The sequence below is a fragment of the Anabrus simplex genome, chromosome 13 (genome assembly GCF_040414725.1).
Source record: "Anabrus simplex isolate iqAnaSimp1 chromosome 13, ASM4041472v1, whole genome shotgun sequence".
In the NCBI taxonomy this organism is placed as follows: domain Eukaryota; kingdom Metazoa; phylum Arthropoda; class Insecta; order Orthoptera; family Tettigoniidae; genus Anabrus; species Anabrus simplex.
The window spans coordinates 85,944,453-85,956,612 of record NC_090277.1 but is presented as its reverse complement, the minus strand read 5'-3'; the positions used below and the strand labels follow the sequence as shown (position 1 = coordinate 85,956,612).

The window sequence follows — 12,160 nt, the reverse complement described above, 5'->3', positions numbered from 1 at the left end:
CGCTCCCAAAACCATAAGAATTTAAAGGGTATACTAGATATAAAAATTAATCAATGACCGAGCTCGATAGTTGCAGTTGCTTAAGTGCGGCCAGTATCCAGTATTCGGGAGATAGTAGGTTCGAACCCCACTGTCGGCAGCCCTGAAAATGGTTTTCCGTGGTTTCCCATTTTCACACCAGGCAAATGCTGGGGCTGTACCTTAATTAAGGCCATGGCCGCTTCCTTCCCACTCCTAGCCCTTCCCTGTCCCATCGCCGCCATAAGACCTATCTGAGTCGGTGCGACGTAAAAGCAACTAGCAAAAAAAAAAAATAATCAATGGAAAAGAAAGAAAATATGATTCCAATGTACTGTGTTAGTAATAAAGAAAACAATTTCATTTTTATTTAATAGATAAAAAATAACATTTACACAAACAATATTTTAATATCAAACAAATCTCTATTGAAAACTCACTGCACAAGCCCAATGGTTGAGAGGGTTGTCAGGTCCCATTCCCGATACGTAAGATTAAGTGGTGGTGGTTATTGTTTTAAGAGGAAGAACAACTCGGTAATCATCTTCTATTAACACTAATCAGAAGGGAAATGGAAGAGGTTTGACACTTCAAAAAATGAAGATATCGGCAAAAGAAAGGGAAAGGCCACGAAGAGCAGGAAAATGAGAAACCAAGGGAGTTCGGGTATGAAGGGAAGAACGGGGAACCTGACACATGTAAGTGGAAGCAACGCCAGACTCATCTAGGGGAACCGTGGTCTCCAACCCACACTCCCAAGTTGAGAGCCCCTGGTCCTGCTTTTAGACGCCTGTTGCAACAGGCAGGGTCTGTCACCCCCCCCACCACAGGAGGACGTAAGATTAAGTAGTAAAATGGGGTGCAGACGTGCATTATGTAGCTTACATTAAACCATCTCTATTATTTTAGTGCATATTTTTGTCATTTTAAATACCTATTTTAATTATTTTTACTGTTTATTTCTGTAAGTGCTTATTTGCCTGCTTATTTTAGCCAAAATAAATGCCTGAACATCTAGGCTCAACCTATAACAATAATGTTGAATTAAAATTAAAATACGAACTTGTCGATAACAGCTCGAATCTCCGGAATTGTCATAACGGGAAGTGTGACGTTTGACTTGGGGTGGAAGCACATTACTCGGCATAACCCTCGGGCTCCTGCCATTTGGAAAAGTGGATCGTCACTCTCGGGAGGATTCGGTACATCCTCGAGAAGGGCAGGAAAATCATTGTTGAATACAAATGTAGACTTGTAGTTTGAAGTTACCTAAAACACAACACAAAGATTATTATACTGTAACAATATGCTGTGAATTTTGGTGAGCATTTACATGATTGTTATATCAATATTTTTAACAGCATAGTTACCAGCCCACAATATAAAAACAAATGGTTATAATAATAATAATAATAATAATAATAATAATAATAATAATAATAATAATAATAATAATAATAATAATAATAATAATAATAATAATAATAATAATAATAATTCACAAGTATTTAGGAGAAACATTACAAGAGAATGGGTCAGAAAAGAATGTGAGGAAAGTGAAAATTGCATTTCAACTGACGAGGAACACCTACAACAGAAAAGGTTTTTATTTTCTAGGTGATTTCCAACAAAAGAGTAGCGTCACAAAAATGTTGCAAAGTTTGGGTTGGGAATAATTGGGAGAAAGGAGACGAGCTGCTTGACTAAGTGGTATGTGATAAAGATGTTGGGCTCATCAGTTGGGAATCTATGGGAATCAACATCTATATCATCTGATGGCCAAGCAGGCATCAGTTTTTGATAATGGGACAAAGTGTCTCATAGTGCATTGGCACTGCCGGTGGCTACAATTAGCTTACGCAGTGGCCTCCGCGGTATGCACTAGCCAGCGTCTTGGTAGGTGTGCTAGGTACCAACTGATGAGCCCAGCCTAGCACACGAGGGCAAAACGCTGGCAACCAGGAATGAGTTAGCTGGAAAATTTATAATGTCCAATAACGGACCATTTATATTGGTATTATAAATTTACTCATTCGGAACTAATATTTCAGATTCTCTACGGGAATCAATATCTATATCATCTGATGGCCAAGCAGGCATCAGTTTTTGATAATGGGACAAAGTGTCTCATAGTGCACTGGCACTGCCGGTGGCTACACTTAGCTTACGCAGTGGCCTCCACGGTATGCACTAGCCAGCGTCTTGGTAGGTGTGCTAGGTACCAACTGATGAGCCCAGCCTAGCACACGAGGGCGAAACGCTGGCAACCAGGAATGAGTTAGCTGGAAAATTTATAATGTCCAATAACGGACCATTTATATTGGTATTATAAATTTACTCATTCGGAACAAATATTTCAGATTCTCTATGGGAATCAACATCTATATTAGTTGACTGTCTATCGTCCATTGATGATCTTGCAATCTTTTCTGGTTCCCTAGAACCGAACGACTCACCGAGCTCGATAGCTGCAGTCGCTTAAGTGCGGCCAGTATCCAGTATTCGGGAGATAGTAGGTTCGAACCCCACTGTCGCCAGCCCTGAAAATGGTTTTCTGTGGTTTCCCATTTTCACACCAGGCAAATGCTGGGGCTGTACCTTAATTAAGGCCATGGCCGCTTCCTTCCCACTCCCAGCCCTTCCCTGTCCCATCGTCGCCATAAGACCTATCTGTGTTGGTGCGACATAAAGCAACTAGCAAAAAAAAAACCGAACGAGTGGCTGCACGGTTAGGATCACATAGCTGTCAGCTTGTATTCGGGAGATAGTGGGTTCGAACCCCCACCTTCGGCAACCCTGAAGATGTTTTTCTGTGGTTTCCCCATTTTCACACCATACATTAATTAAGGCCATGGTTGCTTCCTTTGCACTCCTAGCAATTTTTTATCCATCACTGCAATAAGACCTATCTGTTGATGTAGATGTTGATTCCCATAGGGAACCTGAAATATTTGTCCCAAATGAGTAAATTCATAATCCCAATATAAATGGGAATCAATACCTACATCATCTGATGGCCTAGCAGGCATCAATTTTTGTAAATGAGACCAAGTCTCTCATAGTGCATTGGCATTGCCTGTGGCTCCAAGTAGTCTACGCACTGGCCTCCACTATATGAACTAGCCATGAATTTTGGTGGGTGTGCTAGTTACCAACTGATTAGCCCCAATTGGCACACTGGAGCAAAACACTGGCAATCAAGAATGAGTTATATGAAAAATTTATAATGTCCAATAATGGACCATTTGTAATTGTAATTATAGACCTATCTGTTTCGGTGAGACATTAAAAAAAAAAAGTACCCTAGACACTGCTGCGAAGCAGATCAGTTAACTAAGATGCAAGCAGCAAATGCAGGTCTCCAGATCTCCTTTGAGAAAATAAGAGTTCACATCAAGTAACAAATCAGTACCCAAAGAACTGCATGTAGAACAGGGAAAAATTAATAATAATAATAATAATAATAATAATAATAATAATAATAATAATAATAATAATAATAATAATAATGTTATTTGCTTTACGTCCCACTAACTACTTTTTAAGGTCTTCGGAGACACCGAGGTGCCAGAATTTAGTCCCGCAGGAGTTCTTTAACGTGCCAGTAAATCTACCGACACGGGGCTGTCGTATTTGAGCACCTTCAAATACCACCGAACTGAGCCAGGATCGAACCTGCCAAGTTGGGGTTAGAAGGCCAGCGCCTTAACCGTCTGAGCCACTCAGCCCGGCCAGGGAAAAATTATGCTATCAGAAAGTTTAAATACTTGGTGAGCAGATATAACCCAGCATGTCTGAGAAAGAGGCTTTCAAATCAAGGATCAACAAGATAGAAACGATATACTATGCATAACAAAGGATCAATATCCCTCATAGCAAGTTCAGATACTGCTGCACTGTCATTTGACTTATATGCATCACAGAATGCCTTGCAGTGAATAGAAAAGGACTGACTGAGAATTTAGAAGCTAAAGATGGAAAGAAAAACCCTGAGGAAAAAAGGATATTTTTTAAAATTTGTCTTATGTCGCACCAACACAGACAGGTCTTATGGCGACGATGGGATAGGAAAGGCCTAGGAATGGGAATGAAGCGGCCGTGGCCTTAATTAAGGTACAGCCCCAGCATCTGCCTAGTGAAAAAATGGGAAACCATCTTCAGGGCTGCCGACAGTGGAGTTTGAACCCACTATCTCCCGGATGCAAGCTCACAGCTGCGCTCCCTTAACCACACAGCCAACTCGCCCGGTAAAAAAATAAAAGAATCTTATCCCAGCCAAAGAAAATTGTGAATGCAGGAGGAGCCATGATCGCGAGTTACACACACATGTAGGGAAGATAACAGATATGGTTCAAAAGAAGAGGATAACATTCTATGAGCACATAACATGAATGAACCCGGAAAGACTGAGCAACCATGCAAAAAGTGGGTACCGTATCACAAATGAAGACATCCAGAAAAGTATTCCCCTCAGGAAGGAACTTGGAATACACCAAGTGCTATGGTCAAAACAGGCAAGATGTGAAGAAGAAAAGCCCATCAAAAATGCAGGAATACTGGGCAAATGTTAACACTCAAGGAAGGAAGCAGATGAAATAAGATGGTCTATAGCTGGCCAAATATGAATTTTTAAAAAAATTAATCATTACTATCACAATCATCATGTTCATTAATGTTTTCCCAGCTAGTAGCAGAGACTATAAAAAAGAAAGAAAATCCTTTTTTTCTTTTTTTTCTTAGACCATCCCAGTTTTTCAGGGGCACTGGAGCTATCCCAGTTCACTTTTCAGTTATAATAGGGCTTTAAGGTCTCGATACCACAGGACTTTCCAGGTGAAAATTCCAAATAAGATTCATTAGAATTTGAATGGCAACTATACACGCTGCCTCTGTGGATCAGTGGTAGAACGACTGCCTCCGGATCCCGAGATAGCGGATTCAAACCTGGCAGAGGTAGCTGGAATTTTGAAAGAAGGACAGAAGTCCATTCGACAATCCTTGTCATACGATGTCGGCATGTAAAAGATCTTGGGCAAGCAACATATCTGGTGTTTACTCAACAACATTGATTAAAAATCAGCCACAGATGCCCAAGAGAGAGAGATCTGGTATACTCTGCCATCTAGTAGTCCTACAGTAAAACAGAACATCGAAATTGACGAGCAGGCAGCCAGATGGCATCAAATTAAAATGTCTGCACATGGTAGCCGAGGCCATACAATTATTACTATTTTATTAGAGGTAATTTTGTTGCAAGATCTTAGCTATGATCACAATAACATTACTTTACAAGCTGATTTACATTGCACCGACACAGATACGTCTTATGGTGACGATGGGATAGGGGAGGGATAGAAATGGGAAGGAAGCGACCGTGGCCTTAATTAAGCTACAGTCCCAGTATATGCGTGATGTGTTAATGGTAAACCATGGGAAACCATCTTCAGAGCTGCTGACAGTGGGGGGGTCGAACCCACTATCTCCCGAATACAAGCTGATAGCTACATGACCCAAACCATACAGCCACTTGCTCAGTCGATCAAAATAACAAGTCACATCAAACTACAAACTAGTTTTTTGATTACCAGGCCACTAGCTCGCTGAACTCCAGGGCACAATGGGTTCTTTGGATCAAATTCTGGAATCTCTTCTTCGGCAACAGCTTCAACTTGTCCACTCCATGGTCTCTTCATTCTGTGTGGGGACACCAGCACCCACTCTCCCTTCAATGGGTTATACCGTTGGTGCTGATGATCTGCAATAATAATAATAATAATAATAATAATAATAATAATAATAATAATAATAATAATAATAATAATAATAATAATAATAATAATAATAATAATAATAATAATAATAATAAAGTGGTAACTATTGTTTAGAGGAAGTATAGCTAGGCAACTATTCTATATTAATAAAAAATATTAACACTAATCAGAGGAAAAATGGAAATGGTCTGAAACTTTAAAAATTAAGTTACTGGCCAAAGGAAGACAACGGCCACAAAGGGGATGAAAACTACAGACTCCCTAAGATTAACAAACCTAATACCACTAAGGTTGGGACAAAACATGAGTTGACCAAGGGAGGATGCATAGGATAGCCGAAAGTGAGAAGCCTGGTACAAGTAAGTGGAAGCAATGCCAGGACTCAGCTAAGGGCCCCATGGCTGCCAACCCACTCTCCCAAGTTAACAGCTCCTGGGGCTGCTTTTAGTTAACTCTTATGACAAGCAAGGAATACATGGTCATCATTCGTCCGACTCGTTGGCTGAATGGTCGGCATACTGGCCTTCAGTTCAGAGGGTCCCGGGTTCGATTCCTGGCCGGGTCGGAGATTTTAACCTTCACTGGTTAATTCCAATGGCCCGGGGGGCTGGGTGTTTGTGCTGTCCTCAACATCCCTGCAACTCACACACCACACATAACACTATCCTCCACCTCAATAATACGCAGTTACCTACACATGGCAGATGCTGCCCACCCTCATCGGAGGGTCTGCCTTACAACGGCTGCACTCAGCTAGAAATAGCCACACGAAATTATTTATCATCATCATTAATCCAGCTCCAGTCTCCCGGGTGTGGTATACAAGCGCTCGCCACTTCTTCCTGTCAAAGTATAGTTTCTGTTCCTCTATGTCCTCCCACTTGGCATTCCTCGACCTCCAATTTCACTGTGTCTACCCATCAATTCCTTGGCCTCCTAACTGGCCTCTCCCCTTTAACTTCTCTGTCAAAGTAATTCAAGCAAGGAATACCATGGATGTTATTCTGCAACCCCTAACCAGAGGAGAAAATAATAAAGATTAATAAAAGGTCTAATGGAAAGGCATTTTCAATTGAAGAAAGGAAGGCAGCATCTCTCAGAACGAAGAAATATTGGGCTGATATGAAAGCAAAAAGTCAAAATTTCAGATATTTGGGTGAGGTGATCCAGCAGGATGGGTTTGAAGAGCAAGAAAAGTTAGATCAGGCATACCATCTCACAAAGAACACGAACAACAAGAAGACAATGAATACATGAGCCACATTCAGGCACTACAACACAGTTGTTGAAACAACAATTTGTTTTACATTGCACCCGCACAGATAGGTCTTATGACGACAACAGGATAGGAAAGGCGAGTGGGTAGGAAGTGGTCATGGTCTTAATTATGGTACAGCCCCAGACATTCCTGGTGTGAAAATGGGAAACCACAGAAAACCGTCTTCAGGGCTGACGACAGTGGGGTTCAAACCCACTATCTCCTGGATGCAGGCTCACAGCTGCGCACTCCTAACTGCATGGTCAACTCGTCCGATAGTTGTCAAAACAGAAGGATTATATATGTCAGAAATCTTGGCCATGAGTAGACAAGGACAAGTCGGTCAACTGGAAAAAAATAGAAATTCAGGATATTAAGGAAGATCCTAGGTAACAGACATGTTGATTGGCAGATACGATTGAGATCTAATAAAGTGGTGCACAGCAAGATAGAACCAATCACAGCATGGATTAAGAAGAAAAAGACTGGTATTCTATGGACACATTTTCAGGATGTCAGATGACAAAAAAAAAAGAATATGGAATTTCTTCAAACCAGAGTCAAAAAGGCAAGGTAGTTCCAGGAATGTGAAAAGAATTCAAGACAGATCATTATCCCAGAAGGTAAAATTAATGTCAGGATTAAATTTAGATTTGTGCTGGACAAAGCGGAGGTGGGACAGGTTTTTCTCCGGGTACTCTGGTTTTCCCTATCATCTTTCGTTCCAGCAACACTCTCCAATACCATTTCATCATCTATCAGTCACTGATCATTGTCCCAGAGGAGTGTGACAGGCTTCGGCAACCGGCACAATTCCTATCCTCGCCGCTAGATGGGAGCTTCCTTCATTCCATACTTGACCCGGTTGAATGACTGGAAATGGGCTGTGGATTTCAATTTTTCATCAAATTTAGAAATATGGTAAAGAGGTACCAAGGCTTTAAAATGGAATCAAAACCCAGAAGACAGAGAGAACCCTCTACCTGAGGAGCACAAGAAAGCACTGGCTGATGGGCTCAAGAAAATAGTGGGAGGATGTCAAAGCTGAGAGAAGAACAAGATCTAGACACTGAAATGAAATCAGTTATCTCGCAGTCCATAGAGGTTCAATATTTAAAAACAAATAAAGAAATAATAAAAAAATTAAATAAAATCTTCTTCTCCCTAGAGTTTGTCCCACATAAATCCAGGATGTGCTTATCTGCACTTTGTTTTCCATCACTTCTGATCTTTGGTATCAACTGGAGTGCCGCCCACCAAGCATATCTCCTCCCGTAGTGTGTCAAGCCATCTTTTTCTCGGCTGCTCCTGTGGTCGACGGCACTCAGGGTTCAAATCTAGTCCCATCTTCGCAACTGAAGTACTACTGCTTCGCAGTATATGATCAGGCAAGTCTCCCGCATTTTGTCTGTAATTTGAGCCACTCCATATGCCTCCTGAATGATCACAGTGTAATATGGTGATATCAGATATCAGCAATGTGTACTGATGTTGAAGAAGAATGGGCTAATATTCATATCATGTTAAAACAATCTGCACCGAGCTCGATAGCTGCAGTCGCTTAGTGCGTCCAGTATCCAGTATTCGGGAGATAGTGGGTTCGAACCCCACTGTCGGCAGTCCTGAAGATGGTTTTCCATGGTTTCCCATTTTCACAAGGCCACGGCCGCTTCCTTCCCAGTCCTAGTCCTTTCCTATCCCATCATCGCCATAAGACCTATCTGTGTCGGTGCGACGTAAAGCCAATAGCAAAAAAAGAAAAGAAAAAAAAAGAGAAAAGAAAATCTGCTTTTGAGAATCTTGGCAAGCAAAAACGAAGGCAAGGATATAAAGAGCCATTGTGCGAAAAGGGACCCAAAGTTAGCAATGGAAATTTCAGAGCGTAGCTGAACAAATGTGTAAGGTGTAAAAATTGTTATTTCTATGTTTTGATTTCTTGCGCTACCCATGCGTCTTAACAAACTAAGTTACTCAGCAATTTGAGTCTTCGACACTCAATGTCATGAATACTTTGTACAATGTGTAAGAACATTAGTGAAAGAAGTAACTGCGTTTTTCTCAAAGTACCGTTCTCTTAATAGCAACAGCTGCTATTGGCTTTATGTCGCACTGACACAGATAGGTCTTATGGTGATGATGGGACAGGAAAGGGCTAGGAGTGGGAAGGAAGCGGCCCTGGCCTTAATTAAGGTACAGCCCCAGCATTTGCCTGGTGTTAAAAATGGGAAACCATGGAAAACCATCTTCAGGGCAGCCGACAGTGGGGTTCGAACCCACTATCTCCCGAATAATAGCAACAGTTAATAATTAATATCTTTGGAAGTATTGCACCTGGAAATATGAACTCTTCTCAAAAAATGCTTAGTATCTTCCGGACCGAGCTCGATAGCTGCATTCGCTTAAGTGTGGCCAGTATCCAGTATTCGGGAGATAGTAGGTTCGAACCCCACTGTCGGCAGCACTGAAAATGGTTTTCCGTGGTTTCCCATTTTCACACCAGGCAAATGCTGGGGCTGTACCTTAATTAAGGTCACGGCCGCTTCCTTCCAACTCCTAGCCCTTTCCCGTCCCATCGTCGCCATAAGACCTATCTGTGTCGGTGCGACGTAAAAAAACTAGCAAAAAAAAAAAAAAAGTATCTTCCGGGTCAAAAGAAACTCTCTTGGCTGAGGATTTTAATCCCAATGCACTCGTAAGTGGACTGGTACGCACTCTGTCTTAAGGGTTAAATATCCAAGCGTAATGGTCCGCACCCGCAATCCCATGGCTAAGAACTTACTTGATCTAGTATGGCTCCTACTTATCTTCTTTTTTCTTCTTCCTCTTCTTTCCTCCTTCTTCTGCTCTAAGAAAAACAGTGGAGAAAGAAAGTAATAGGGCAGTTACTGACGGCTTGCTCATCAAATATTGCTTTTTTCCCTTCTTTTTTCATCCTCTTCTTCTGCATTAGGAAAAGCTGTGGAGAAAGAAAGAAAGAAAGAAAGAAAGAAAGAAAGAAAGAAAGAAAGAAAGAAAAAGTAACAGTTGCTGGTGGCTTACTTTTTCCAATATGGCTTTGACTTCTTTTTCTTCATCTCATTCTTCCTATTCTTTTCTTCTTCCTCTTCTCCTTTATGAAAAGTTGTGGAGAAAGAAAGAAAGAAAGAAAGAAAAAGTACAGTTGCTCAGGGCTTACTTGATCAAATTTGGCTTCGTTTTCTTCTTTTCATTGCAGTAAAGGCTATTTCAGAGTTGTTCTTGGCAATTCTTAGCAGTCCTGCTGAAATCATTTTGACTCCAGTCTATAACACCAACGCTGCACACTAGAAAGTTGGTGGATTCCTGTCACTGTGAGTAAACATGGCAACTGGGTGCATATGGGTTATGGGATTGGACAGGACTAGACTCGAGTAGAATGATGAGGACAGCCAAACCTCATGCAGACTTCACCGTGATATTGGCCAACCTTCAGTAATGGAGAAGGCACTACAGGAAGTATCTTATGCCAATTTTAGAACCAGAAACATTCTCAAAACTGAAAAGTCCAACTTTAGGACACTTTCCGCGCAACAGGTCGCTTGTTAAGAAGGTAATTACAACAAGAGAAGCTTTCAAGAAACATTTATCAACCAAAAAATCAGAAGAAAAGAGGCTACCATCGAAATAGGGCTATAGCAGAACGAGAAGTTCAGAAATCCTCTGTGACTTATATGAAGTGCTTCCACAGTCCTACATTAGCAACTAGCTTGTTGGCCCCATGTAGTTCACCTCTTTTCATTACAAACTGAGTCTAACCAATGTTGGTCTCCCCTACTTTTCTTACCTTCCGTAGGCAAGTCTTTATTTGTTGAGATCTTTCTCCATTCATCACACATGACCCCATCACTGAAGCTGGTTTATGCGTACAGCTTCATCCACCAAGTGTATTCCTAACTTAACCTTTATCTCCTTCCTCATGCTGAGTATCCTCTTGCCAATGTTCCCAACTGTTTGCACCTATAATCACTGTCAATGCTTTTGTTCTATTACTTCTTATTTATGAATGAGATATACTTAGTCCACGCAGCTTTTACTCCTGTGCAGCGAAGTTGGTTTGGAAACAGACCAGTATAAAGCTAGTTTCACCTGAGAACTTACTGGAGAAATACAATTTTCATAATTGCAACCCACATGAGCTTAACCTTTCTTTTGACAAACAGAACTCTACACATCACCAGAGACATGTTTTGTGAGATTTTCAAATGAGTTGTCATTTTTTATGATTACAAACTGCTGAATGTTTAAATAAATTATGATGAAATTCTACATGTATACATTTCAATTACAAATTATACATCACCATCATCACCAGAGCCTGATTAATCCCCTCTTAGAGGAAAGGGCCTACGGCCGTAGCCGTGTTGACAAACCGGATCCCGTGAGATCTCCGAAGTTAAGCAATGCTGGGCGTGCTCAAGTAGTGGATGGGTTGCCACGCTGTTGGTGGGGGGGTAGGGGAATGGAGGAGCAGAAAGGAACTTGCCACCCAACCATACGTAAACTCCAGCTCAGGCACACCTCTGAGGAGGTTTGGACCTGCCTTCGGGCAGAATACACCCTTACCTTACCAGAGGAAAGGCCTGCATTTTTGCCTTCCAGGTTATACTGTCTTGAGCAGTTCTCACCCTCAGTGGCCCCATAGTTTGTCTCACTAAATTGAGCCAGGTAGGCAATGGACATCTTATTTTGATACCACTTCTTTACTGCCTTTATTCATTTCTGGATACATATCAGATCTTGCTACATGCCCACTCGGACCATAGTGTACATCCTTTACAGGTTCAGTTGCAAGTCTTAGGACGCTGTTAGGAGACATTCTCTCTGAGAAACATCTACTGTAGTAAGCTTCTTTTCATCCTTTGTTATCACCCTGACCTGTGATTTACATGGTTGAGAACATTGTCCCACCAAGTTTGAGTTAAGCTAAAATGAACAACATTTGGAATTCTTGAACTAACTTTCAATTAGGGAACAGGACACCTGGAAGTATCCAACCTCTGATTCCCTGAACCAAGTTCACAAATACCGTATCTCTAAAGCTCCAAACCCCAACTCTTGTACTGAATTATGATTGATGAAGTTTTCAGAGTCTTAA

At 41.3% G+C, this 12,160-nt stretch overlaps 1 protein-coding gene across 4 annotated transcripts in view; it reads right to left on the bottom strand.

Annotated features, from left to right (window-relative positions):
- The window catches only part of Galt (Galactose-1-phosphate uridylyltransferase), a 38,281-nt gene that overhangs the window by 24,843 nt on the left and 1,278 nt on the right, over window positions 1-12,160 (bottom strand). For all 4 annotated transcript variants that reach the window (XM_067157394.2, XM_068230186.1, XM_068230187.1 and 1 more), the window contains exons 2-3: window positions 5,604-5,773; window positions 1,082-1,287 (exon numbers count right to left, since the gene is read on the bottom strand). In XM_067157394.2, the coding sequence (XP_067013495.1) occupies window positions 1,082-1,287; window positions 5,604-5,773 (376 nt within the window). The remainder of the gene's footprint in view (window positions 1-1,081; window positions 1,288-5,603; window positions 5,774-12,160) is intronic.